The sequence below is a fragment of the Schistosoma haematobium genome, chromosome ZW, assembly GCF_000699445.3.
Source record: "Schistosoma haematobium chromosome ZW, whole genome shotgun sequence".
In the NCBI taxonomy this organism is placed as follows: domain Eukaryota; kingdom Metazoa; phylum Platyhelminthes; class Trematoda; order Strigeidida; family Schistosomatidae; genus Schistosoma; species Schistosoma haematobium.
The window spans coordinates 22,049,333-22,075,073 of record NC_067195.1 but is presented as its reverse complement, the minus strand read 5'-3'; the positions used below and the strand labels follow the sequence as shown (position 1 = coordinate 22,075,073).

The following is a 25,741-nucleotide window of genomic DNA, read 5'->3' as shown; positions in this document are numbered from 1 at the left end:
CGGAGAATTAGAAAATATTCGTTAGTGTAGAAATAAAAGAATCTTTAATCTTCAAAATCAAGTAATAAAGAACATTTATCTAGAATTTGTGCACTGATAGATTTTCAATACAGAAGTTAGTTTGATAAAAATATTGACCTGTTAAATATGATATAAACAGTATAAGATCACTTTTGATTAACTAATTTGGTATCAAAATGTTAAGATACTACAGCGTGTTTCTAACTCCAGTGATTTTTGAAAATAATCAACTCACTTTCCCTTCCTCTTATATTTATTTTATCGTTAGTTACTATTTTTAGCAAGTGCAACAATTAAACCGGATTTTACTCTCCTAAATGACTTTATCAATTAGAGAATTGAATTTAAGACAAATTGTATTAAAACGAATTAAAATAGCACAATTTTATTGATTATTACTTTCGAAGCAATTTTGTTTCTTTATATACATCTTGAAAATATTTTAGACAAATCAATGTTCTATAAGTTGTTCGAATTTCTTTCTGTATTAATCTAATATCATCTGATTGAATATTAGGAAATGATAAAATATCTTTTTGATATGTGGATCTATTATCATTTTCATTTGTGTTCATTTTAGATAAAGATTGTAATAAATAATCTAAAAACACATTAATTGTTGATGTCATATCCAGAAATGTATGAAAACGTCCATTAGTTAAATTTGATAACTTTTTCAGAAATAATAAAGCAGTTCTAAAAGAAAGTAATTGAACAAATAAAAATGAAGGATGATAAACGAACTGATTTAAACAAAATACCGCTTAAAATGTTTCTTTTTCTCTTTTTTTCTAAATCAGCTTATCCTAATTGATAATTAAGAATAACCGCGTATACACGGCAATCAACTTTCGGTTTGAGGCTTCATATCATTCGATTGCTAAATCTAGAACAATCGCATTACTAATGTTTGTTCCAAACATTGTTAATGGGACTTCTTTACTACAGGATATGTCAAGATACTTTACACGACATAGGGGATTTATAGTAAGATAATTCATTCCTATCTTGAGTAGTTTCCTTAGTGAAGATTTTTTATGGGTTTTGGATATATTAGGTCAATTAGTTATTTGAACTAACGAAATGGTACTACGATTTGCTTTCCTCGAAATCGTGAGCCGATCAGTACTAGACCACCATTGAAAACTTTAAAGCATTGGAAAGTCGCTTCGTTTTAGTATGAGACTCTAATCCTTTCAGGTTTTCAAAAGTTGTCTAACATTGATTGGTTCATGATTTCATTGAAAATCAACATTCTTCACAACCCTATGCTTAAAATTTATCTTCTACTAACTAGTTGTTTGTGTCGCAATCACACTTTCATACCTACATATATTTCTTTAGTTTGATCATTGTATTGTTATACCAAATCTTTGCTGCTGAATAAGTGCAATATATATATATATATACATATACAGCAACACCAAAGTGACTATTCATTTAAATTATCTAAGTAATGAGTAATTTTCCTTAATTTCCTGTATTTTTTTACTAAATCCGTCTTAATCTCAACTCTTTTTCGTTTCGTTAGGCATGCAAAGTTAACTAAGTGTATTACTTATTGAAAATAGATGTGACAGGCCTTGGTTACACTTAGTTGACTATAGTCAAGGAACTTTGTAACCAATACTCTTCGGTAACTTCATGCACATATCGACAGAAGCTAGGAACTCAATAAATGATCATTCCCATATTTCCTTAAACAAAATATAGAATCTACTGAGGAAGAATGTGTACACATAATATAAACTTACTGATCATTTGTATAAGAGATTGTGTGTATTGGTGGACATTTGTGTAATTGTACCAATTTAGAAGCTTTTGTATGTTTGATTTTATCCTTTTTACTTGTTGTGTTATTTAACGTTTTAGAGGTTCTGGCTATTTTTGTATTCTGTGAGTCAACATTACTGTCAGGAGTGAGGTTCCAAACTTCATTAATATTTTTAATCAATGAAGAACAGCTAACATCCGGTTTACCGTCTGTAATTAAATATATCCCTTTACTCATTTCATTGAAGTTTACATCATGCATTTCTTTGATATTTGATGAATTCATAATTTGTAAATGATTTAAACCACACAGAATTGCTTCACCGGTACACGTACCACCCGTAGCCTTCAGTTGATCAATCCATGCAATAGCATCATGACAATATATTTCATCTGCCATTACTACACCGGAAGCCTGCCACTCAAGTAATGTACTACTAAAACTAACCATATTGAAAAACACCTTGTTCCTATAAACAAGTGAATTTAAATGTGATAAATTATATTTTCCTGCCTTTAAGTTAATACAATTCAACCAGCAAAATGATAATCTACACTAATTCATATTTGAAAAATCTTAGTTCTATAGGTTATGTTTACTTAAAGTGTTATTCTAAAGGGAATTTTATGTATTTAATGATCAGCTACAATGTCATAGACTTCTAAGGAAATATGAACTGCAAACTAATACACAAAATTTTCAGGGAAAGTTATTTCAGTCAGTTAGTTATTTATGAACAGTGTCAAAACTCGTAGAATTGTGTATCGGACCAATTCAACATGGGACATTAGGACACAGATATGAAATTAGCAAGATGGATGAGCAAGGCGATGAAATAATAGTATTATTATTAGTAGTAGTAAAAATGATACGGTCAAAAAATAAAAATAGGTTCTCATTCATTCATCCAAGTGGCAGTCAAACCACACGTCATTAAAGGGCATTAGATGGTATTAATACTTAAGATGTAAAAATAAAAATAAACAGGATCAGTTCATCTACATCATCTCAGTCTATTCTGAGGAATATCATCTATCATCTCTAACGGTTGATCTGGGTTATCACGTTGAACCTTACTCTGAAGCTGTTTACTTTTCTAGACGTTTTAAATCCACGACTAAGGACTTCATAGACTGATCCCATTTCTTTGTTTGGTCGCTCATTTGCTCATTCCAATCTACCTCTAAACCAATAACTATTACTCTATTTTCTAAGCTTATAAAAAGTTCAAATACTAGTATTACATATACCAATATAAGAGGGCATGTTTCTCACATAAACGACTCAATATGAAATGTCTTTAAAATTTCGTGGAATGCAATAAAAAATGAGTAATTATTAGAATCGGATTGTGGAAAATAGTGAATGCTATTGAGATCACGAACCGATCTAGATTCGATAAGCAGCAGTCTACCTCTACGACCGTGATACTGTAGATAGATTTGAGGACCTTCGTTCTTTCACACGAACGCTTACACTCAAGACCACTACGCCATGATGAAGTAATATAAAAGTCTGACTTTAATTATCCCACGATATTGTACGACCATTACCCATTGCCTTCAGTGACTCCCCTTCTCGTGTGAGAGACCAAAGGTTCTCGCTTTGATCCACGAAGGCAATGTCATGGATGACCACTCCTGAGGAGTCCCATACAAAGACTAAAAAGCTATCTAGTGCTGCTTGATTTTCAATGGTTTTCTAATTTCTATCTCTTAGTGATTCCGAAAGTATAAATAATTACACAGAGAAAGTTACAATTTTAATTAATAATCCTGTGGTCAAATGAATCAGCTTAACACTTTCAAAAATTCATGAGACTAAACCTAACTACTAATTCGATCCGATACTAGTTGTAGAGTTACTGAAAGTTTAAAAAATATTTTAGGTTTTTAAGCTCTAATATCTATTGGTATGCACATCGACCTGAGATGGGATATAACTAAAAACTTGCTAGTCTTGCAGCTTATTTGATATTATATAATCCACTCACTCGGATCCTAATGGTTGACAGACACTGTGATAAATCCAATTAATACTTAGAAATTGTAGTTATGACGTCAGAAAAAGATATTAATGAAACTTACTTGTGTAATTGTTCCCATATTAAAAGCTTCAGATACGTTTTTATTTCATTCAAATGAGCATCCATTGAGCCAGATGTATCAATCAAAATGACTATACATTCTTCACATATAAGACCAAAATACTTCCTCGATCCTGTAGTTAACCATTCATAACGTTTGACATAACGTTTTAATGCTTTAACAACCTAGATAACGTTTTGTATTTGTTTTGAGAATAGCCATAAAAAAGGAAATCTATGAACAGTAAGGGTGCATAAACAATTTTTTGTGAACTTGAAAGCAGAGCACATAATGTATTTTAATTAATTTGCAAACTTCATGAATGTATCATCATTTCATTTTTTTTAAAGAGTACTAGTACAGTTAGATGTGTTTTAACAACTTTCATAATAAGAAAGCAGCACGGTAACTTTTGTAACTCACCATTCTCTTGAATTTACTATGTTATTTAATGTTATCTCTTCTGGATTTTATTTTAAGCCGCTTTGTGCACTGGACTGTCATTCAGTAAACAATATATTTGAACCTATAACAACCAACCATAACTTGGATAGGTAGACACACAGTTCGTTTGTAATCCTATGTTTATTTTGTCGGATTTAGTTATTTTATCATAAATCTCTGGGATCTAATTACATTCAACTAGTGAAGACAAAGGAGAAAAGACTGTCATCTCTAAATTCCATTGTAAATGACCAAATAATTGTAATTGTACATTTATGCGGATCAATAATTTTAATGAATTTCATGTTCTTAATATTGTTTAGGGTTTTAGTGGTTATCTTTATTGTCTAAATTAGGTTGTTTTGATAAGTGTATCTGGAGATGGGATAATAAATGTATTCTGGCAATCGTCAATAAAAATAATTTAAAATATTTTAGAAATAAACTTTGTATTAATGATTGAGGTAAATCTAAATTATTCATCTAAATGATTACAGAATACGCCACCTAGTTATTAAATCTGAAATGAATTTATCTATTTGTTGACATAAATCTATTTACAGAATATATATAATCTACTTTAGTCTTCTGTTTCTTTTATAATTCAGTAATATGTTGATTCTTCCGGTCTTGGAAACTTGTTTCTTGTAATTGCCTAAACTGCAGTAAATCTCAGTATACATTTTTCTAGACTTACCAAACGAGAATCAAAAGACTGTGTTGGCCTCTTGGAATAGCTGTGAATGAAAATATGTAAATAATAAGGGGTTCTACAACAATGAATGACTTTGCTGATATCAAAAACCAATCCGTTTTCGATAATTAGTGAAAACTTGGGAGTTTTGGACAGCCGCTTTATTCTTGGCAATGTGCTCCCACAAATCGACTATCGGGAACCTTCGGTCTCGCAAGTGAAGGCTTAACCTTTGGACCGTGGAGCCTGTGTCCAATGATGTATTAGTCTAACTTCAATAAATTTATTATACTGAGCTATCATCTGTTGTCTTCGATGGGCAAGTAACTTCCTCACACCCGATGATTAGTTTATGTGAGACCCACATCCAAGGTTATGACCTCAACAACAAAATTCATATGACAACCCATAGCGGCAAAACACGACAGTTCAATATGGTCGAATAGGTAGAATATATATCAACTAATAAAGCGGTTAGTTTAACCAATAAAGTACGGAGAAGAAAGCAAGTCCTAGTTACCGATAAGTGGTATGGTAATTATACATAAATCTCACAGATATAGTCCCAAAGAAACACACGAATTAAACTGATTACTTGAAAACATACGCGGTTCACTTAAAGTGTTATAAAAGCAAAATTTCCAGTTAGTTTTAAAATAGCTAACTTTATTTCTAAGTGACTCCATTTAAATTTATTGTTTAAGTTTCAAAATTATGTTTTCCAGTAGTCAGATATAAGAAAGTTTGGGATCAGGGAATAATGGATAACATTGTGACATTTATAACAGTGAATCCTGAATCCTAGTCACAATTAAAACAGCAAAACTTATGACTAGAACAGTCCTAAATAGAACGGAATGTACCTTTTGTCACTCACTGTTGATCATCAGGAAATATAATCAACTGATGAACCGAGTTATTTCATTATATAAATATTATTATATTTTCGTTGATATGTTATTTTAAACCTATTTAGTATGGGGATGAAAATTAATGAAGATTTTCAAGTCTCTTAATGCTACTCTGCAAGTTTTACAATGATTTTTCTCGTGATGATAACTGTAAATGTTTTGGAAAAATTCCACTTCATGTCGTTTTAATAATATTCTACAAAACTATTAAACTAGTTTTTTGAGTAAAATGGCTATATGAATCATTTTGTTGTTGTTATTACACTGATTTTATCTAGAAAACTATGGAAAACTAGGGAGTACAAGATAGTTCTTGTGTCCAAGTTTAGGATTCATCAACAGTGCTCACCCATAATACAACACGAAATCCCACCCACGATCTTCAGAAGTCGCCGGGAGAATGTGATTTTCCGGCCGCCGAGTTAAAATCTTTGTAAACCACCTGATTAAACATCTTACAGCTTAAAAGAAATAATTCTTTGCATATATATATATATATATATATATATATATATATATATTAAACTGACCTCTTGTTCAAAAGCTTCTAGTTCGTCCAAGGTATACTGAAGATGTCTAAGAGTTCCAGCCACATTTACAAGAGGAAACAATCCGCTACAATAGCGTGCATGAACCATTGTTCGAGTGGAATTAACAAAAGACATTTCATGTTTACAATCCATTCCGGATGTGAGACGCGTCAAATTAAGTCCCAAACTACGAATACTGTATTTACGTAACCATTCACGACTCGTAAGCTTTCCAAAATTAACGAAACAAATAAAAATATAGACTGACTTGTGAACTTATCTTATTCAACTAGTACAATTAGTACATACTGGTTTTGATGAAAAATAACCATAAGAAAATCAGAATATGAACAAATCCATTTTCGTGTGTAACATTGAAAGGAGTATGAATCTTGTGATAATTCAATATTAATGAGGACCTTAGGCAAATTAGCTAGATAGCTAGTCAGTAATATTTTTTTCTTTTTTATATGGTTTCAGTAATTTAAAGGAATCTGTTAAAAAAAGGATATTATATAGATTGTAATATTTCAATGAAGTATGTCCTAGAATAAAATGACTTTGGAGAGAACGAATAAAAACAGCTATAATAAAAGCTGACTTTATATATATAGGGATAGAGACGAATTAGAAAGCGGCACCCATCATTTCAAACTGTAAAGAGGAATTTACTAGACTATTGAGTTGAGATCGCCATTACTTGTTCAGAGGATATTTCGTCAAGGAATTATGTTTATTAATCAATTGGTACCTGCTTTCGCTTAAAACTTTGCACAAAAATATAGAAGTGTAAACTCCAATGACTCACAAATCTACGGAAAGAGCAGCCCATGATAAATATAAAAAAAGCAATTTCAATAATATCTAGGTTAATAAGCCATGAATCCTGACTTAAATCCAATGGAACACAGTGTGTAAGTACAGGTTTGTGTCCTCAGTTTTGATGAATATTCAAGGCATAGTGGTCAGAAATGTGAACTAGGCATACGAACCGAAGTTAATGGTGTTGGTTGCTCATATGTGACCTAATAAAACTCAACTATGAAATCAGGATAGTTGGGGTTAAGCATCTACTCAAGTAAACATAGCTGGATTGTAATCTGAAATTAGAATTAATGCATGACAATTAAATGTTTAGTTAACCAAGCTGCAAATTATGGTGTATAAAACCATAATCAATATTTTTGCAGTTCGAAATATTTGGGATTGTGTTTCATGTCTTGGAAATCAATACTAACGTTTTAATATGGATTGCATGATGTTTATTCTCAGTTATTTAATGGGGTGGTATTGTTTCAGTGACTGTATTCGAACATAATGATAAAATAGTTCAGAAGTTCGAATTTTATCATCAACTAGATAACTCTCAGTATTGTATCAGCTAGTTCTTAGAAGTAGCCTAATAAATACTGACTTTGAGGCAGTATGCTGTAGAATCACTTGAAGCTGAACAATAGACTTATTTCCCTACTGATATATGGACAAAACCGTCATCAAATCTGTGACAATGAAAGGAAATAAATTTGTAAGTAGCGTATTTCTAGGAAGTAGACTAAAAATAACTAGGACAGCATTGGCAAGTAGAATTTGCTACAAACCATTTATATATGAAGGAATTTTACTAACTATCGAGTAAAAAAGTAACTACTACCAAACTGTTATAGTAAAAGGATTCTAACTCATATATAGTCATATATACTCATATATAGCAACTGTTCAAAAGTACATACTCTTTCTTCATCTGTAGGTATTTGACAGTTGAATCGTTTAATTTGAATTGGTTTTACTAAGGTATTAGATTTTTTTCTTCCAGAAACTTTACTTTTCATTGGATTAGATCGTATCCTGTCAGTGTTATTGATCTCTTGATACCATGTCAAAGCTTTTGGATGTGAATCATTATCAGTGGTAATACTTTTCATTTTTGCGTCAATAGCTTCTTTCCTAGCCAATGTTAATAAGTTTAAACGCGGTTCAATTTGATTTGAAGGATCCCACCCACCCATTAATTGATTAGCCGTACTGCTACTCTTTGAAACTATGCTTTTATCAGACTTATTCCAATTAACTCTAAATATTTCGATATTTTTTAAAGAAAAAAAAAGCATCCGATCATTAAAAATTACATTAACATAAAAGTAAACGGAAGTTGAATCGTTGGTTTAAAGTAAATGTGTTTTTGAATGCTTCAGAAATAGAATGTTGGTTTTATGGTTTATCAGCTGTATTTGTGGTAGCTTGAGGCTGTGGGAATTGTTACAGATATTATAGCGGGCCAAGTAAACAATGTTTATGGAAAATTAGAAGTAACCATTGTAGAATCCAATTTATTATTTATAAGTAATTTTGATTCAACAAGAATTTGTTAGTGTAACTGTATTTTTAGGATGGATTAAAAATATGGAACGGGAATATCTTATTTCAGAGCACAAGATTTACAGTTATCACTGGGTATTAATTGATATCATATTGTCTAACCTTTACTGATAACAGAATTACTCCAGTCAATTTTCAATATTGCAACCAGTTTATGTAACTAGACCACGATATGAACTTCCCTTGATGATAGGTGTTTCGAAACGATTGACAGGAAGCCCAGAGCTTAGATTACATACTAGGAATAAGAACTAGGCAAGAGAACATTAATTTTCGAAAAATAAGAGATTAAATTAAATATCTCAATCTCATAGCTGGCTAGTAGCTACTTGTATGGCTAGCTGATTTCTCCATGGTACTGGAAGACGTGGGTTTGAGTGAATCAGTCTCTTCTGGATTGTAGGGAATTTTCACGAACAGATGTACACTATCACGAAATCTAGATCTAGATCTTCTAAAGATCATTTTGAACCATCTATTATCAAGCACAAAGTCCAATTATTTTGACCTTTTCTTTACCCCATTTATATTTAGTTCATTTATTCTGTTATAAACCCAAATTCAATTAACAAATGATCCAAACACTTGTAAAATAACATTTACAGGCTTTAAGGTACAAACTGACCATGATTATCTAAAATGCAATTCATTGAACAATTTAGAGTGATTTAATATATATTCTATTGCTCAATTTTTTATACTGTATCACCATGGATCTGAAGAGTTTAGGTTTAATGGGCCATGGGTACCCATTTTAGAGGAGTTTTATAGTGTAATTTAACGGGTGTCCAGTGCTCCCAATTTGTCACTGGTTACTTAGCTAATGTTATTCCATAATGAAATCAGTCCCGAGTAAAATCACTCCCCGTAAATCTCTCAACTAAAAGATTATTTATTTAATAGAAAGATAATGTCATAATTATCGTTGTGCTAAGAAACAAAACCACCTAATGAAGTTCATGTCAAAAATTACTAACTATTTATTCCCAGTCTGGATGTATGTCAACTTTCTTTGTTAGCCCCTAATAATATCACGAGAAGTATATTGTGTTCCAATGTTCTATTTCAAAATTATTTTGTTCCCTCATTCTATTCCTTGGTTTTTACGATGTTCTCTTCGATTAGTAGTTTTTTTACTCTTATTTTTCATGAGAAGCTGTTACTCATTCTCTTTTTAATAATTCATATCATTGACCACTTATTTTTAAAATGTATCTTTTGATTTATTCAGACTCAACTTACTCTGATCCGACTCGTTTATCTGTGATTGATGCTACAAGTAACTGAGCTTGTTTTGAATAGCTGACCGCTTCGTCTATTTCATCCAACAGAACGCGAACATCATCGCTTTCTATGATACCATTCTCACGAAACCAATGAAAACGTCCATTTGGGGTTGAATGGGCTATTTCACTAAAGGAAGTTGTATGATAAAATATGAAGTAATAATACAGAAAACTAAAATAATCCATATAATCAAGATGGATTCTTTATAAATAAAATATTGTGCGCTATTAAAATCTAATGTTCAAAAAATGAAGGTATGAGATGCTAAATTAATACATCCTATCATCAATATTCAAAGTTAGTTTGAAATTGTATGTTATAACCTAGTATAGTTAACCTGGTGTAAGTTAATTATCTCAGCTTATTGTTTTAATGATAGCAGACACTCTAATTAAGCTTTTCCTACACTCCATGTTGTTTAATTTCAACGACTATTTGAACAGTTTCAATTAAAACAGTATGTATACTCGTTTTACTCTTTCGAACATCTTTGTTGATAATCAGTTCAAAAATTACACTTGAAGAAATAAATTTTCCCATGCACTGGAATAATAGTCTTTCATATAGGAAAGTATTGAGTTTCTAACCTGCCACGAAAAATACTGAATGGGCTGCTGGAATCACCAGCGTATATATTGAGGACCCTGAGCTTTATTGATCGACAATAGTGTTTTAAGTTCAGCTTGGTTATCGAGATTGTCTCAGGATCTTCATGAGCAATGTCTGGAGTTTTAGCACTAAATGCCTAGCCAGGGCTTTTCGTTCTAGTAAGAGGATAGGAAAATTAGAGAGACGGTAATTAACTAGCTGGATATCAATCCAAAATAACCTTAATTAATAAGTTGAAATTTTCAAAGGCTGATGAGTGGAGTAAAGAAAACTTGTTAGTTATAGTTGTTGAATCAGCGACCCTCGGTTTATCAGCCTGGTCTAACATTCAAGACTTGTTTGTTAACTGGGTTTGGATCTTATCTCAGTCAATAATTTAATCTATCAACCTAGTATGGAAATCATCCCTAGTTTTCACTTCTCATACACATTTTGCTCTCTAAAAAGTTAAAATTATCCAAAAATGGGCATTTAATTTTATACAACCAGTGAATTTGAAGGAATGATGAAACATCATAGAGTAAAAGCTCTCATGCAGATTTTTGTTGACTTTTTGATATACGAAGTAGAATTCTGTTCCAGTTTTGAGTGCATATGCAGAAAGTTTTCTTACCGTGAAAAGATTTGTTGATTAAATCCTTAGCTTCGGAATAGACTTTCTGAAGTTCTAGTGAAAATAATTAACTTGTTGGATTATTTAACTTGTTAGTGAGGCAGTCACTGATGTAATAAGATAAAGATTATGCATTATGGATTTCTGAGTCAGTGGTTTAAAGGTATCTAGCTAATCAAGAAAACTGATGATTTTGCATTGACTGCCCTCTGTGCTCAATGGTGTTCACTCCTAAGAAATCATAAACCAAAATGGTATAACCGTTTTATTATTAATGATTATCCGGATAATTTTAGTTTGAGATTAAAATAACCTTCAGGCGTTTTACTTAAAAATGAAGAAAGTTTCAATTATCCCTCTATTGACCTTCCTACATGGCAGTTAAAGTTACATAGAATAACAAGTTAACAACATATTAAACGGCAGTAATCTCCGATTTACCGTAAAGAATTTGCAGTTTCTGTAATGTTTGCATAACGACATGGAAAGTGTTTATCTGTAATGGTATTGTCCACATGGTATAATGCCACATGTACATGGGTATTTAAAAACGTACAACGTTTAGCTTCCAAATAAGATGAAATCACTTCACTATCCTGATCAGGTATACCTGATGTAAATATATAAATTCCTAAATGTGATTCAAACAAATCTTTTTCTGACTGACTTTCAAACACCAATCTACGAATACAACAATAACAATAAAAAATAACAAATAAAAGGGTTATTTTATTAGCTACTCTAGACATAAATGATGATGGAATTCGACAAAACGATGATATAATGATACGGCTAAAACTAGTTATCTACATTATTAGTAAAACAGACTAAGTATTATTTCTATCACAAAAACAGAGAATATGTTGCTATGTTATTTCGATCAAACTACGTCCTTGATACAGTTAAATAAAATAATAAATATCTCTGGCTTACTTTCCAATTTTCCTCCATGCTAGCTATCATGGTATTCCTGGATGTTGACTCTACCAAGCAACCGGGCTACACATACCAAATGATCTACAGATGTTAACTGAAGTGATGTTTTAGTGTTGACTGAAGTTTTTCGAAAAATAATAATACCATATTAACTAAGTTCTTTGATAGTGCGTTCGACTTTGTTTCATATCAAACGTCCGGGTTCAGTTAGTAGAAATTTACTGAACTGGATTTTGAGCTTCGATCCTGTATTTATGGATGAATTTATTTCAGTTTCTTAATGAAAACAGGTTCCGCCTCATTGGAGAGCGGCTATTTGGTATACTCATAAAAGCATTACTTAGTGAAATTTATATTTGAAGTAATTTCAGTGATTGAAATTTCGTTCAGACACGTTTGCTGGACTAAACGTTGTAATTATTTCAATATCAATCTCTGAGGTTACTTCAAATATAATTTTTACGAATTAATATTCTCGGCACCTAATTTTAATAAACCTATTTTTTTTAATCTTGACGAATATTCTTATGAAACATTACTCTGTTGTGATAGAGCACGCAAAGGAATCACCTGAACGTTTTGTTTCATACTTTCACGAATATTTGTCATTCGTTAAAAAAAAATAATAAATGTATGTTTTATATGATTCATTACTATTTAAATTTTTGTGCATCATTGGTTAAATGGGTGTCTAGAAATCACTTGTTCTGGCAAAGAATGATAAACAATGTAACCGCATCTCTAAAAATAGATGACTGTAGATAAAATGGATATACTACTTATCAAGTTCTAAATTGAGCATTTAATTCAATAATGTAGTCAGATTGTGCCAGTTATTGAGCTTATGAATTCTCTTTTTACCCTTTATTTTACTTTATTCGTGTTGGTAGATATAAACTCATTTTCATCAAGTTCGAGTGATGGATAAAATATCGCCAGATTGTGTCCATCAACAGAACATGTTTAAAATGGTAAGAAACATTTTTTGGGGTGATCACAATCCGTACTAATAAACAATAAACAACTCTCAGTGAAGATTAATCTAATTAGATAACAGCTACTAATCAACATAGGCATGAACACATGCAGAAATTCCTCAGCAGACGATAATGATTATAAACTTTTGTTCCTTGATTCTGACTGTAGTAGATCAGATAGGATCGATCATTATTAATAAAATATCGTTAAAAACAATGATGAATTCTACAAGATAGTTCTCTTGAACCAGTCAGGAAAGGGTGACGTGCTTGTTCAGCATCGATAATATTGAGCAAAGATAGTGTGAAGTATTGAATTCCGACTTACTAACGTGCAAGTTATGAAAACCAAAGATACCAATTCATATTCCCAGTGTGTTTAAGTGAACCCCGGATGCGTAGCTATATACCAGGCTGTACGACTGTCTAGTGTTCTCCGGTTTCCAACGGTTATTCAGCTGACATCAATTAGTGACGAAATTCATCTTCAACGAGTATAATTTTCACTAGAAAATAAAAACGTTTTTTGTTTAATTATGCATTAATTATATCCGAATTGTATATACAAACCAACCTCAAAGCACTTAATAAATTACGACTGCCACTGCAATTGTGCGTTTTAAACCAATCCCATGAAGCTTGTAAATTATTAGCATTCACATCAATTAAATTCGATTGATAAGCCTTAGAATCCGAACCAAATATCATTAAATTAAATTTGGATTTTGTTGAAATTTGTTCTTCGAGTAAATGACGTAGACAGTAGTGTATATGAACCATATAGATAGTATTATACCCTGATAAATCAATTAAAATTATTACGTTCGGTTCTATAAGGGTGCCAAAGTATCCACGACTTTTTTGAGTTAACCAATGAATTCGTTTTTCTAATAATCCAACCTTAGTTAAAATCAATAAAAACAAAACGAATAAAGGAGATAATATAAATGAGGTTTATGTATATTTAATGAATCTACCTAAATAGGAATTAATATAATATCAATCATTCGGCTTTGAATTTTTCTAATGATCGGTGTAAAATGTGAATATTTCACAGTAAATGTTTAATCGTAGTGATTTATGATTATTTGTTATCCAGCATGGTTTTCACATTGTTTGTATGTACTTTATTGTTTTTTGTTTCCGCTTACCTTTTGATTTGTCTACTTGACCTTTTGTTTTTCATATTAAAATGTTCTTGACAAGTATATGTGTGATCAAATTGTTCGAAATGTATTGCGCAATTATATAACCTTCATCTTCTCAATGGATTATCGAAATTTATAAAAGGGATTAATTGTTTTAAATTGTTTTAATATATCAAAAGTGTTCATTGGATACAATATATTAGGAAAGTAATGCTCAAAAACAAAAATCCAAATAGAATTTGTCATGAGTCTAATTTAATTGATTAGTGTTTAACATAGTATAGTAGACTTGCGATAAAATGATAAAATATTGTACATTAAATTCGTGAGTCACAGAATATCGAAACCAATCATTATTCATTTTTGATGGTTAGTCAATAAGTAACCATAATACAGATCTTGTGTTTCCTGATATTCACTAGGAATTTGTATTTTCATTCATCAAGAGATCCCAATCTCAGAAATTTAAAAGCAGGTCATATAGTGTGACAGTCTGAACGTTATTTTTAGGCGGTATGTCTAAATAATCGTAACCAATCAACTACTTTTCGTGATTTTTAATAAATTTCTTTATTAAAAGTAGCTTAAGTCATTTTATTTTCTTTATTATCTAAATAAATTAAGGCCATTCTATGAACACTATCCTTAACTACTTTATATATGCATGATGTGACCAAATTACCATCCTGTTAATAATTACGTCGGCTGACAAGCGAACAGCTTCAATATGAATTTCTTGATAATTCGTTAGGAAATGATTAGTAGTAGAATCAGTCATGTTAGGAGTAGGACAGTAACTCAACAATAATTCAGGTTGGAAATCGCGTTGCATAACGAGGTAAGTGGAGTTAGAAATATGACATATTGAACTCCGAATTAATGATTTAAAGATGTCTTGCATGTTACTGTTAACTCCTCTCTGATATCTGACGAAAAATTCAAATTGCAGTACCTATTTGTAAATCAATTTCGAAACTATAGTTGCTTTTCTGTGATACATTTTATTCCAATTGAATGTTCCTGAATGTCGCATCAACTTTTTGTTTACATTGAAAAAAACCCAAGTATGGTGAGAAATTTATAATGATATGATATATAATCAAGAGTTGGCTTAGATTAAAGTAACAAATCAGATTGTAGGTTTATTTGTGTTATCCCTGCACACAAAATGGAGCAGTTTTCATTACTTACCAAATTTGTTATCTGTGTTTGGTATTTATATAATTCATTAGGATCAACATGGACATTTTTAATTGATCCATCAAGCCACCTAACTTGAACCATGCACTTTTCATGTATTTGAGCACTAACAGAGCGTTGAATTGATGGGACATAACCAACAACTTGTGAATATGCATTTGGTGCCAATATCTAATGATTAAAATGTAACAAATAAGATACATTTTAAGATCATATTGAAAATGTTTGAATAATGACTTGAAAATGTCAGATATTCATAGGATACACTCATCAAATTTACTGAGATTAAAATTCATCTTTTTACTATGACTATTTTCGGAGGTGACCGCAATTGAAAGAACCTGAATAATCCTTAATAAGCGATTTAATTTGATGCTCATTGTAGTCAAGATAGGTAGTAAAGACTTATCTGCTTTATTAACATCAAGCCGTGAAATAAAAGTACTATGTATTATAAGATTCGTAATATGATAGATTTGTGGATAAAGTAAAATATAACAGAGCCCAAAGCAAACTATTCATCGAACTAACCATTTCTATGTTAGAGGACTGATCACTAGACGCTGGACTGCCTAACGAATATCATCAAGGTCAGGAATGACTAACGCTGATTAATTAATCTATATGATTTAAGTGACACACGCTGCATTCGGTTTCTTCTTGAACAATTCTACCCCTTTTGTGGCTTTATAAAATGTTTATGTGGTAAGATTTTGTCTCGAGGTAGGAAGCCTAGTTACCACATTACAGTAGGTCGTGCTAAGAAATTGCCGCACGGTGTGAATTTAACGTACGTTTACGTAAGTAACTAGTCACATCATCCCCGTACAGATCTAGTAAACTAAATATCTACAAACTGAAAAACAGCTTACCTGAAATAAATTTAGTTTACGAGCTTTCAGCCCATGTTTATGTAACCAAACTTGAGAAGAAGTTGGTTGGAAAGGTTTCCATTGTCTACAACATTGTCTGGAATAAAGTAAAGGATCTGTTTACGAATTTTTGATATTTAATGAATACATACCTATGCAAATGATCCAACTGAAGTTTTCCATGCAGTAAACTTGTATCAGTCGGTTGAGGTAGGTAGTATACTGGTGAATTACATATTGCATTGGATACCATATTCACTTCATCTATAGCTTGCTGAGCAATCGTAGATGAGCTCTCCATTTCTTGTCTTAGATGACCAACAACTTCAAGAACTTTCTAGGAAGAAATAAAGTAAGAAAAGTATGATTTTATTATAAAAACAACAATAAGATTACCGCTCTATCCTCAATACAACTGAAACTGGTTCTTTGTGGTGACATTGCAGTGAACAAGAACACCAGAGGGGACAGTCGAATGTATTTAACACAACATTACAGGACTTGTTAATAAAATCTAACAATTATATAGTAAATGCTTAATTCTCAAAATGTCCATCAATTGTCTCAAAATGACTCAGACTTCATTGTTCTTGCATTTTCATACAAATTGCATTCTGTTTCCATTCTTTATTGTTCGATTCTCTTGTCTCTCTGCTGCCAGACATTCTGTTCATGACTAACGTCATATAATACTTATGTCTATATAAGAGGCACACACCACAACATGAACTAGATAGATACTGGTTAAAATGAAACTTGAAAATACAACTAGTACAGTTTGTGAGCGGCTCTATGTTATTATACAAGCTTGCAATCAAGAATGACCACGGGACAATGCAATAATGCGTGATAAATTTAGGTGTGAAATATTGAATTCTACACCTGTTAATTCAACTACCACTCTGTATAATCATCTACCAAATGAAATTCGATCATGGTCGGAAATTAAACTTGAAATGTACTCCTTATTTTCTGTAGTACCGTAGAATTCTGGATATTAGTATTGTTACACTACATTGAGAATTAAAATTTAACCCGTCTTACAATATTAAGTTTTTAAATAATAGTCTCAGACTGCTACCTTTTCTTGCTATTGATAAGTAACATGTGAAATTTTATTGCACGTGTATTACTTTACTGAAGTAGACTGACAATATTTAAGTAATGCTTGATAACTTTGTATGGTTGCTTTAAATTTATTTTTGTGAATATGGCAAGTTTCAGTGGGCTGCAGGTTCGTCAAGCTGAAGTTATATAGATGCAAACGACCACAAAATAGAATTCGTACGTAACAGAAGTGCTGAAGCTTTTCAAAAGGGAAGAATAAAATATAGTATCTATGCCGATAATTATCAAGAAAAAATTCTGAATATTAGAGTTAATGACCAAATGAATGAAGATTTTGTATAATGGTTTTCTTTGATAACTGTATATCAAACAGCATGGATTATTGAGAGTTCACTTCGAGTTCAAACCACTGGCCAATAATGATACCGTTTGATTAAGTGTATTTGCTTAAATACATGATAACTATTAACCAGGACGTTGATTACTTGGTGATTTATTTGCATACAAATAGTGTAACTAATATTAGTTCTGATAAGTATCTGTGTTGTTGTAGCATATGTGCCTCTTTTCGTTAGTTTGTTGAATTAAGAACATAAAAATATTCACTGACTTGATTTTGGCTTATATCTGATAGTTTTTAGAACTAACGACCTATATAACACTGAAAGGCGTCATAATGAATAGATACACGCTAATCTACAACATATCATTCATTGCAAAGCGTTAAGTTAAAAGATAGCAAGCATTCTGTTGCTCCAATCTCAGCACAGGTTCTAGAAAAAAGTAGTCACCATAAAAGGCATTTGAATGATGAGCGTACAACTTGCTTAATTAATCGAAACCTGTGTTGCATTATAATATTCCTGATTAGATGATGTTCATTTATACCCAGAAACAAAAGAATTCCAGTCTTTAAAAAAACTAAGTTATGATTATAATCCAGTAGCTTATGAAATGAAAAAAATTAAGGAACAATAATTTAATGTTTAACACTAACCTGTGCATCATTTATCTCTTTCAGTAGACGAGCGATTTCATCACTTGTATACACAGCCGATTCATTCTCAGTTAAATAGCAATGGTAGATAAAATCATTTTTTATTGTGGCCAGTTGAGCTAACAATTGATTTACTTCAGGATTACGACAATCATAAGCAACCAAATGTAGTCGAGGTGATGTGAAACCAGCAAATATTTGCTCTAAATATTGTTGAATAAATATAGCAGGTTGATCTGGATAACTTCCACATATTATGATGATAACATCTAATTGTTTTCTACCAAACATAATCATCTAAACAATCATATAAATAAATAATACTGAGTTAAAACATGCCTATTTTGCTTTTCATGAGTTCTTGTACTAAAAGAATATATAAAGTCAACCTTACAGTATATAGTACTCGTTTTGACTGTGTCTTTTGAACACGGAACTTTATCGAACAATCGATTCTAAAACATGTGTTATTATTAATAAAGAAAATTTTATTTGAAATTGAGCAATCCTATATAATCATGTCAATTTTTACACTAAAGTTTCTCATATATATGTAAATGTAAATGCCCATGTACTACATATTCATTTTGATCAAAAGCCTAACACATATTCGTTTCCTGGGAACTTCGTTCAAAACTCAGAATTAAATACAGAACATATATTGATTATCAAATTGGAATTGATTTCATATTTGATGTTCATCGTTTTAGTCAGTCAATCAGTCATAATCCTGGAATACATATGCATCGTTTCATTTTTGTGAGTGACTGATGATTATCATTTTCAATATTAGTATTCAATATAGGCAAATATATAGTGTTTAATGAAGTATGTATCACTAATTTGAAATTAGCCACCGAGTTTGATGAAGGAGAGTGTTTTCTTTAATCAAAACATAACATTTAGTAACAACCGTTAATTAAATAGAGAATTAAGAAATGCACTTACACGGTACAGAAAATAAAAATGTTGCACCTACTGATGTTACATTGGTCACTAAAGTATAAAGTGTATGGGATCAAAATACTTCAGATGTATAAATATGCAGATGATTTGTCTTTTTTTATTTACAAATTAACATATTACCTTCTGGCCCTACAGGAAAAATGTAAAGGGATTATGGAGACTGTTGAGTTAAATACGTTAACATCATAAGCTGACCCTGGTTAGGCAACCACTGACAACCGAAATGCACTGGATAGCTGTTTCGTCCTAGCATGGGACTCCCTTGACGTGCGTGTCCACGACCTTACCCGGGATCGAACACAATACGTTCAGGTTTCCATGTGAGAACTTAACATTTAGACTATTGAGTCTGTATTTATTAGTTTACACTCGTGACTGTAATCAATTGACGATGTTTTACAACCATCACTAAATGTCATTGGTGTTTAAATCCACTGATCAACGCTTCACACTAGAACTCCGGAAATCAGCTCCCGGCAAGATTCACCTGTGGTCACATCATTAAGTTACTTACTAATAAGGTTAGAAGATGGTTGTGAAACATTGACACTTGATTAAAGCTAGGAGTGTGAGATATTAAACTCAGACTCAGTAGTCTAGATGTTAAGTTCCCACAGTGGAACTTGAAGGTCGTGTGTTCGACTCGGATAGGGTCGTGAATAAGCACTGCTGAGAACTCCCATACTAAGACGAAACAGTTGTCCAGTACTGTTTGGTTGTCAGTGATTGTCTAAATATTATCAATTTGTGACGTAAGTTATGAAATTCTGCAGAATAAGTCAAACAAGTACTTTGGAAATAGACGTTTATAAGATTAGCTAATTCTCTCATAAGTATTTGAAAACAGTTCCAATATCAACAAAAAGATTTGACCATTTCACAAACTAGTATACTAAAATCATTATATTAATAGTGATTATACTGTTGCTATTTAATAAGTAAGACGTTTAGTGAACGTGACACATATAGTCCTTTATATACTATTTATTTAAAAGATGCGTTTATTCCAAACCAACAACCTTTTTAATTGACTGGCTGAAAATTAAATGTAGATAGGTTTGTGAGATAAGTTATATTTTAAAATTCAAAAGAAAATAAAGTTTCTGACATCACTCTAAGACGATCTCAGCAACTGTCGCTTAGTTATGGTATTAAGAGAAAGTATCAATCTTCCCTAAGCATAACTATATAGTTGAAAGTTATTAATTAAAATGTTAGAAAAGTTTAAATCAGTTAGCATGACTAAAAAAGCCAATCAACAAATTGGACAAAGTGATTCCATTTTTGCACAGCTTGGATATAAATCAATTATACCTTTAAACTACTGCAGTGTTTTTAAAAGAAAATCTTACATGTTTTATTCCACTCAACAAATTCGATCCACCCATTGGTATTAATTGTTCTCTAATAAAATACTTTAATTCATTTATAGCACGTGAATTTGCACACATTGGATATGGCCATAATGAATTAATATTTGTTCCATAACTAGCTACATATAATGTTTTTAGCCTGTCTGCAGTTATTTGTTCGTTGACTAATTCCATTAAATGTTCTTTAAATTGCTTATCTCTATTGAAGCCCAGGTTTGCATCTGAACTATCCAACAGAAGACCAATATTTTCTCCACGAATTAAACCAAATATTTTCCTTGTATCCTACATATTACAAAATAAACAGTTAATAAACAGATAACTGACATATAGGTTTTCCATAAATTGACTCGAAGAGCAACACGAAAAGTTCAACACTCATGTTTTTGACAGTGATACTGAGTAACGCAGGTTTGGAACCTGAGTAGAACGTACATAAAAAGACTTTCCTTTAAAAAATTTAGATGCTTTTCGGTTGGATCAGGATGTGACTTGAAAGTCAGTCCCATGTAATCAAGAAACAATACGCAGGAGCAAGCAAAAATTTAAAGTGATGATGCGATGTCAGAGAATCGATACTGATTCACAACTTCCGATACAAAACCTGGCTACTTGACTGCAAAGCAGAACAGAAAAGAAGAAAGTTTGTTTCACAAGCCGAGTCATATGTGTTTGTACTTATATATATATATATATATATATATATATATATATATATTATATATATATATTTATATTTATATTTATATATATATTTATATTTATATATTTATATAGAAAGTCACTACTTGGCCGATAGGGAAAACCTACCATTTGGCAAGTTTCGATTAGCACAACATTTTAAGTATACAGGCTTATTTTGTTATTTTTTGATTCACTAGTGTAATGAGATGGTAAATGAATGCATAAATCTATCTGGATAAAACTATTTTATATCTTTACCATATATTTTTCAAACAATCAGTAATAATGCATTGTAGATACTGCACCAAAGAAAGCATACCTCCTTTGAATCAGGAATAAGTTCCTAACATAATAATGCTGATATCTATCTTTTGTTATGTTTCTCATAGCCAGAAGCTAAATAGCGTATCAAAGCGAACAAGAATCAAGCATGTACGGTATGAACATAAATTGCTACTATTAGAACGGCTTCAAAACCATATCGACTAAATCATGGTTTCGATGAGATATTTTACCCAATCTCATTATGACTAGTTTAAGCGCTGAGGAGATGTTTAAAAACTGATGCTGACAGAACATTTGAAATATTCTGCTGTCATCTTCCAAATGTCGTCTCTCAAAGCACAAAAGAAAAAGGTGACATGATACTCTTTATGTACATATGATATTTTGTTTTGATAACTTTCTAACAAATTTTCCGTCAGTGACATGATATGATAAGCCAGTCAGATGTAGCCTAACGAGGAGGTCAATTGATGATCTGAAGGACAAGTGCACTTCATTGGCTAAAAAGTGGAAAATCGCATATTATCCCTCTTCTTTAGATATAGCGTATTTAATAAAGGAGGCAAAGATCTTCAAATGACCTAAAATATGAGAAATTTTACTTAATGCATTTTCATACACACATTCGGTAGAAAGCAAATGTGAATTTCATCTTTAACTCTAGAGATGGCTATTTTTGTGAAATATGGCTAGTAAGAGACATACATTTATTGGCATTACACAAGAATTTGGAAATAAAGTTAGAGTTAATTGTTCAAACTGACAAATAAATGTACATTGTATCGTAGGATTGTAATGACTCGAAATGAGACTAATTTGATAAGGTTGTGACTTCAGATTAAATGTTGAGTACTGCTATTGGTACGACTGTTTACTGTGACAACGGAATAACTGCTACCTGTTACTTGTTTCAACGGAACGAACGAGACTAAATTCTTAACTCAAGGAAGAAAAATAGACTGTAGACACAAACTGGTTTGTTCACCATCCACTTATTAAACAGCATCTACGATAACCCTAACGGTAATTATAAATTGCATATCACTTTAAATGTGTTGGTCAACCAATAAGTAGCAGGTAGCAGTTATTCCGTTGTCACAGTAAATGGTCGTACCAATAGCAGTAATCAACATTTAATCTGAAGTCACAACCTCGGCAAGTCAGTTTTGTTTCAAGATATTGCGTAAATGACTAATATAAACTGTCGTAGGATTGTTCGAAGTCTTCTGAAATAAAGAAAAGAGATTTTAAAAGCGGCAGTTACCTCCATCAACCATCTTATTCTGTTAGTATATGTGAAGATAGATTCGTGAAGTCCACATTCAAATTGATTAACTTGTTTTGAGTTATATTCGAGATGTGACGGGAGATTTTTTCTGAATCCATCCACAATATGATTCAAAGTTAAATCTGAATTTGCTGTTATTTTGAAAATAAATTTAGAAATAATCTGTCTAAAGATACCTGAAAATTCTTCCATTACACCGTCTGGAATTTTACCCATAGCAATGAAATCATCGAGTGTTAATCGTTTCGCTTTTAAACCATAATTTTCTAACCATTCATTTGTGGACTGTTTAACTGATTCTTCAGCGCGAATATTTTTACTTTTAACTTCATTTAATTCGTAGTAATGATGCAGTTTTGTTCGCAAAAATTGGTCATCAGGTGAAGCAAAAGCATATAAATTCGCGTTGAATTTTGAATCCCACTTTGGTTTCTCTCTGCGTGGAGACGTACCTGGTACAGCACGATTCTTTAGATTTGCTTGGTCACGCAAAAATAAGGTTAGTCCCTCTGTCTGCAGTTAAAAAATTTATTAATAATTCATAGTCACCTATTAATAGACGTTTACCACCCAATTGATACGCTGTTAAAATTAAACTGGTGACTACGTAACACTACCTAAGAAGTAACATGTTTCATAATAATGATCAACGTTGTTGTTTTTATGAATGAATGTGTATAATTTTTAATCATATGATGAATAAATCCAGTTAATGAGGAGATATTTTTGAATGACTTTTATCACAGACTAGTTCAAGCTAAGAACCTGTTGAGAGACAAGGGTTCCTAAACAGTTGTTTGTATAACTTTTCATCAGTATTCAAACACGACTGTGTGAAAGACTGAATTGAAAACCTTCATTTATTGCGTTGAACGCGTTATCTTTAGGTCAATGAATTGAGTCCCGGTGATTCAATTTCTGAATTACGCTTTTTTGTGACATCAAAACGACCGTTCATTTTCATAGATGACAACTGTTATATCCTAGTGAAGATTACATTAGGAGTAACGTCTTAGACCTATTAATGGACTAATATTATTTATATATTCTTACGGTATAAATATTCAGTAACTAGGTTATGTATATATATATATATATTCCCCCTGTTATAAGCTTTATCTTGACATATATACTATTATTGTAAGGTTTACTGTTCTTAAGTTATGTTCAGTTTATTGACTACTGACTCCCACGTTCACAGCCACTTTTTTGGCTTGATTATGTACAAATGTTATTTCCTATTTTATGTCGCGTTGCGGTCTGTTTGTTTGGTATATAGACCCAGTATGTCCGAAATAAATAATTCGCATATTGGGGGCTGTTATTCGCATTCTGGACTCAGCTGAACGGGCTAGGCGAGCAACGAACCAATAGGGCGCTAGGCTGATCAGACCAGTCGAACGTCATTGGTTTAGTACAGTCTAAGAGCGAATAAGTCGTGTTTCGATTGGCGAATAGATTGCGTGATAACAAGCGGCTCATAAAGTCACAACGATAATGTTCTCATCTATGAGATAACTGAGATCCATTAGTCGTGGCTACTTGCCAAAACATCGTAAGTTTAATGGTTCACCAGCTGAAGTCATGGGTAAAGAAAATCATTTCAAAATCGGGATGAAATCCATAACGAAAAGAGTAGATAGTAATGGTGTGATCGCTAATGACTACTTCTTCAAGGTAATACAGTATGTTTGTGATATAGACTATGGTATATGCTACTTATGTTTAACAATATAATTAGTATGTAACAACAATCGGAAATGAAAAAACTGGCAGCGGAAGACCAAGAAAATACAGTAGAAAAGAATGGAAGGGAACATAGAAAGGAATTGTGAACCGGAAGAATCATACAGGATATGATGGATAGGTGATTTAAATTTGTGAATGAAGTATTTAATGTATGGTTATCATATTTTACCGAAAGATTCTGTATTTTGTATAAAAAATGCATCGGTTGTTCCCACTTGAGTTCTCGTTTATTACAAAGACACCCATTTGCGAGTAAATGTTACAAAGATTTATTGGACAGTATCCCATTGCAACTCAAATAAAATATTCTACAAACGTATATAAAGCAATGCTCATACATTCGCTTTACCGGAATTTCTCTAAAACCGATTATTTATGGCATTCTACTAGTGATATTTGACGCGAGATACTTTAAAACTGACCAATCAAAAAAATTAACCTTGACATTTTCATACAATTTCTGCCTTTTTTAACTATAAAGATGGCAAAAAGCAGACTTGAATTAAACCGACATTATAAAATGAAACAGTAGTGTAGTATGCAGTGGGATGCTCACGACCTTCATATATTTTTTAACATATTACCTTTTTCAGAAACATTTTTCGCGTATACAATTCTTAGTAAGTACTTGTCTATGGGTTTGTTTTGTAATTTTAAAAGTTTAAAATTAAGACACGAAGTTCAGCGAAATATATTAGAAAGGGAAAGAGACCAATCAATTCCTTTTCTCGATGTACATCTGATGAGAAAGAGTAATGGTTCTTTAAAAAGATCCATCTTTAGAAAACAAACATGAAATGGCCAGCTAACCAACTTCTATAGCTGGGTTCCGTTAAGTAGGAAGAGAAACCT

General features: G+C 31.7%; 1 protein-coding gene across 1 annotated transcript; it reads right to left on the bottom strand.

Moving 5' to 3' along the window:
* Positions 1–390: 390 nt before the first annotated feature.
* On the bottom strand, positions 391–25,741 carry VWA3A_4 (von Willebrand factor A domain-containing protein 3A). Its single transcript, XM_051210711.1, has 15 exons — positions 23,317–25,741; positions 23,117–23,271; positions 20,863–21,168; positions 18,545–18,841; positions 16,632–16,816; positions 16,480–16,576; positions 15,599–15,778; positions 13,834–14,159; positions 11,788–12,027; positions 10,080–10,250; positions 8,192–8,531; positions 6,462–6,689; positions 3,883–4,067; positions 1,776–2,264; positions 391–717 (listed from the first exon to the last, which is right to left on the bottom strand). The coding sequence occupies exons 1-15, from the start codon at positions 23,354–23,356 to the stop codon at positions 417–419; spliced, it is 3,540 nt and encodes a 1,179-aa protein (XP_051070728.1). The 5' UTR covers positions 23,357–25,741; the 3' UTR covers positions 391–416.